At 39.1% G+C, this 5,000-nt stretch overlaps 1 protein-coding gene across 1 annotated transcript in view; it reads left to right on the top strand.

The window, feature by feature from the left end:
* The window catches only part of LOC138024591 (receptor-type tyrosine-protein phosphatase epsilon-like), a 26,596-nt gene that overhangs the window by 13,787 nt on the left and 7,809 nt on the right, over positions 1-5,000 (top strand). The window contains exons 6-9 of the mRNA XM_068871820.1: positions 1-96; positions 1,164-1,543; positions 2,581-2,868; positions 4,367-4,637. The exon at positions 1-96 is cut by the window's left edge and continues 207 nt beyond it. Of these exons, the coding sequence (XP_068727921.1) occupies positions 1-96; positions 1,164-1,543; positions 2,581-2,868; positions 4,367-4,637 (1,035 nt within the window). The remainder of the gene's footprint in view (positions 97-1,163; positions 1,544-2,580; positions 2,869-4,366; positions 4,638-5,000) is intronic.

Below are 5,000 nucleotides of genomic sequence, written 5' to 3'. Positions count from 1 at the left end.
TAAATCAACATAATGGTGATACAGACGAAGAGATGCCTATGAACAGACCGCATCGCAAAGGAACAGGCTCCAAGCTTTTCGACGGGTCAGGAATCGGTAAGTTAAACCTGAGGCATAAGTCACAGCCGTAAATGTTGTAGTAACTTTAAATTCGCTTAAAAACCTCGTAAATTCGTTAAGTTGTGTTTATTCGGCGTTCGTTTTCATTCTTCATCCTATGATGATTTTTAAAGCAGAGTTGGTCAGCACTAACTATTGGTTGAGTGCTTCCGTAACTTGACATCAGACATAAAATTGAGTTTATCAAAGGACTTGGTTGAAGGGACTATGTCAAGTTAATTTAGGGGGTTAGGGCTAGGGTTAATCACGAGTTCAAAAGTCGAAAATGCTTATGTGGAATTCTTTTACTGATAAAATTATCGCTACATCACAAACAAGATGATTTTGAGCAAAAGCTACCTTTATCCAGGCGATTTTCCATAAACTTGAAAAACGTAGGGCCGACTTATTTCAAGATTACCCAAATGCAGTCTTCTCCACTTGTGGCCATACATGCTTCTCTTTCCTTTTGTTGTATTTTCTTATACAGTTTTAAGTGGTTATTGCAATGTTTCATTCTACTCATTGGTCCTCTTGGGTGTATGTAGCTTTTAAGGTCATTCACTCCCCACCGACTCAGCACCGCAGTTCCTTTAGAAACTAACCCCATTACTTAACAATTAGACCCGTAGCCCGCAAGGGCTATTGGCGTGGCCCTTGAGGGCGAAGGGTCTAATTGTTTTAGTATCACCCAACTAGCCGAACAGAAAAGGCAATAATAAAGTTAGCAAATGCAAGTTAAAGAAATATTTATTTGGGAATAAAACGAAAGAAAGCGTCACGCTTTTCGCTACTCGAGGAGTATTACTAATAGTCCTCTACTAGCGGAGCCAATCAAAATGCAGGATTTGCATTAGTCCACTGGTTGGGTGATACTAATTCCAGATAGTTTACATGTATTGTGGCTGTCATAAAAATTCGCGATTTGACGTTCATCTTTCGACCGACGATTTCGCCTTTCACTGGTTTTCACTTCGCTAGCATAGGTTTTTGTCTCAATAACTTTTCTTGTCCTTATATTTTTAAACGTTTTGAGTAAAAAGGTCTTGTTCTCTTATATTGAGATAATCCCAACCACACTCCAGGAGAGACGATCCCCGTAGAAGAGTTCGAAGGTCACGTGCGTCGCCTTCACGCCAATGGCGATCTGTTGTTTTCGCAAGAGTACAGCGCTCTCCGTCCCACGACCAACTTCACTTGGAACGCAACTCTGGCTCAGGAAAATAGACTTAAGAACCGCTTCAACTTCATAATTTCATATGACCACAGTCGAGTGAAGCTTGCTTCTATAGGTAATGTTCCTGGCTCGGATTACATGAACGCCAACTTCCTCGATGGTTATAACAAAAAGAAAGCCTACATTGCTACCCAGGGACCCCTCCCAGAGACGGTAGACGACTTTTGGAGGATGGTGTGGGAGCAAAACACCAAAACCATAGTGATGGTGAGTAAAGCAAATTTTTTTTTCAAGTTTTTTTTAACTGGTAGAGAGTCGCCGTCGTCAAAAAACCTTTACGATTTTAAAATAAGACTGAAAAGGAGGTCAGTATATTAGACATCGAGAAAGGGCGAGTGTGGCACCGACACATGCGGCACAGTTTGGAAGGACACCCCATAAGTCCGTCCTGTGCTTGCAAAACAGCCACGAGCTCTGCCCGCCAAAATCAAGTAACTCATTGTTGTTGTTATTATTGTTCTAAATTTCCACAACTTTGATGATTTCTGGTGGTAAGTCAATTTAGGGCAAGCTAACCAACCAGACTCCCAACCACTTCATGCAATACTGCAACAATTATTCATTTGTCCTCTTATCTCACATGTGTAACTTTCATTAATTTTCCTTCATTTTTACTCTACTTCTTTGTGTATAATAAGGATATATAAATACTTCAATATTGCAATTTCTTTATCATTAAGTCTTTAGTTTCTCTTATTTCATGACAATTATCAACTTTTCACTATTGTAATACTAATCAAGCTAACTGAGGCATAATATTAGTTAACCTAGATGTGTCCCTCTCCTTTTCGTTTAAATTTTTTTTCTCAAATACTAATCTTCATTTATAAATTATTTATCTGAAGGAGAGAAATAAAATACACAATGCTATCACATTGAACGTTCATATTCCTAAGTAGCTTCACTTCATCGTTTTCCACGACACCTCCTTTCCTTTTTTAGCTGGTAGAACTCACCCTATTTTAAATTTATTATTATTATTATTATTATTATTATTATTATGATGATGATGATTGTTATTGTTATTGTCATTGTCATTGTCATCATCAACATCATCACTCCGTCGTCGTGAAGGGCGGGGTGTTATAGAGGAGGAGACAGTTTCATTTTCTTTATCTGTTTTCAAATTCCTTTAGGGAACCATCAAAATTGGCATTTCTCAGCATATGTTGTTTTTGGATCTATGTTTGACTAATGATAACTATTAGTGTTAACTGTTTTTTTATTTTTTTATTTTTTTTCAGGTAACTAATCTTGTGGAGCGAGGGCGTATTAAATGCTCCCAGTATTGGCCGTCGGAAGGTGGAGAGGCTTATGGTGATATACAAGTACAACTTACGGAAACAGTAGAGCTGAGTGATTTCACCGTCCGCAAGTTTTGTCTGAAAAAATCCAACAGCAGAGTTGAGCGAATGATCAGTCAGTACCACTATACAGTATGGCCAGATCATGGTGTTCCTTCCTGCCCTACATCGGTGCTCACGTTTGTCAGGAAAGCTTCTGGTGCAAACCCCCCTGATGCTGGTCCTATGGTGAGTCACTGGAAGTTTCACGAATTGTTTTCGTAGGACCATCGCTATTTCACTAAAGCTCTCTCACTCTCCTTTAACGTGCCTCTTCCCAGTCATATATAACCTAAAATAGTTATCGCTATCTTGTAAAAGCCTCTGCCGAGTACCAGGTCTAATGCTGTGATTTCTATTTAAGTCGTAGAACCATGCGTTGTCACCGTACTCTCTCTCTTTGTCGTCTTCCTCTTGCCACCCCTATCTCAGCAATATTTTGGAACTGTGCTTTCTCATTTAGGTACCACACAATTAAGAAGCATTGGCTCTCCTCCACACTCCATCCCCTCCTATCGAAATAAGGGACCATTGTTGTTATAATTTTTGGATTTGTTTCGGCGTTACTCTTGCCATCATCAGTTTCATCTAATCTACAAACCTCTCTCTCTCTTATATACGTTACAACTGGAGAACGTTAAAATTTAAATTTACAATGTGGTTACAATGACGGTTATATTTTGAAAAGAAGATAAAAAGTTGCATAACATAACATATATGCGTGCACAAGTGGTACAAGTGTTAAAGTGTTTCCTCGGTGACTTCAACGTCTGTTTCGACTTTCCTCTGATCCGTGTAGCTATAGCTTTAAATACCCGTAAAAACGGAGCACTGACAGAGGGAGGGGGATAAAGGGCGCACCGTCGGCTTCCATTGATACCAGCCTCGTAGCTGAAGGAACTACCGACGTTAAAAACAAACTGCAAACAAAATTGCACTCCTAGTTGTTTTACGATCATGTACCCCCTCATAGATTCAGCTAGAGATGCTTATAGTCTTAAATTGAAAGAAGCTATCTATATATCACGTTTAAAGCCAGAGCTGAACGTGCAGTTACAGCATAATAATAATTTTTGTTATTTGTAAGCAACCTGTTTAAAACTTGTGCACGCAACTTATGCAACTTTGTATCTTCTTTTCAAAATATAACCGTCATTGTAAGCAAATTTTAGCGTTCTCCAGTTGTAACGTATGTAAGAGAGAGAGGTTTGTAGATTAAATTGAACTCAGGGGGATGATGGCATGAATAATGGCGAAACATGGCTTTAACAAATTGCTTCGTGTGTCTTAAATTTTTGGATTATTCCGACTGGTCCTGCATGTAGAATGAATACCAACTGTCCAGGAATTATACTGGCTTAGACAGCGTTGATGTTAAGCGAGGAAACTTAAAAAGATGATTATGTGTTGTTCTTTGGCGTTCTCGTTGTCTTCGACGTCGTTCTTGACCAAGTGTATAATGAAGAGAATTTGAAACCGATTGACTCGCAAAGTTTCACAAGCGATGTTTGTTTGAATTTGGTCGATTATCTCCCCCTTCCCCTCCCCCTTCCTCAACATAACGCTGTGTGCCAATCATGTTTTGCCTTTCTTTGTTACCAGGGGCCTAAAGCGTCTCATGTAGTTACTGAACTTGAGCTAACCTTTTCTTGCAACAAAGTTAAGCGTTGTATCGCTTTTTTCAAAGGTTGTTCATTGTAGCCTTGGTGTTGGAAGAACCGGTACTTTTATTGTTGTGGATGCCATGTTACAGCGTATCGCGGCAGAGAAAACTGTGGATGTTTTTGGGTATGTGATGTCCTTACGGTGTGACAGGAACATCATGGTTCAGGTGAAAGAGCAGTATGTTTTCATTCACGAAGTTTTGCAGGAGGCCATCCACTCTGGATACACTGAAGTGCGAGCAAACAATCTTCGAGCTCACATTAAGAATCTTTTGCAAGTTAAAGTAAATACTGGTATGTATAGGCGATATTACTGTTGGACAAAAAAAATTGTCATTTTCAGAAGATCTCAAAAAGTATTCGATAATGCCCTCTTATACAAAATTTCCAAGCAGTTATTAATCACAACTCAGGAATCAGAATCACTGGTTCTGTTATCGAGTCAGCTCGGTTCAACAGTCTTAATACAAGGATTGACTCTTCAACACTTTTAACATAACGACAATGTTGTGGTATCATTTCTTTTGGCTTAACAATATACCCTCATTATGGTAGCGTAATAGGTCACCATTGTAACAAGAAAGCCATTCAAGAACACCCTTTACTTTGTATGGAAACACTTATATTTCAAAAACGAACTCAGTGACCCCCATTTTT

This window comes from Montipora capricornis, chromosome 11 (genome assembly GCF_036669925.1).
Source record: "Montipora capricornis isolate CH-2021 chromosome 11, ASM3666992v2, whole genome shotgun sequence".
Lineage (NCBI taxonomy): Eukaryota > Metazoa > Cnidaria > Anthozoa > Scleractinia > Acroporidae > Montipora > Montipora capricornis.
This window is presented reverse-complemented; position numbering and strand designations above follow the sequence as displayed.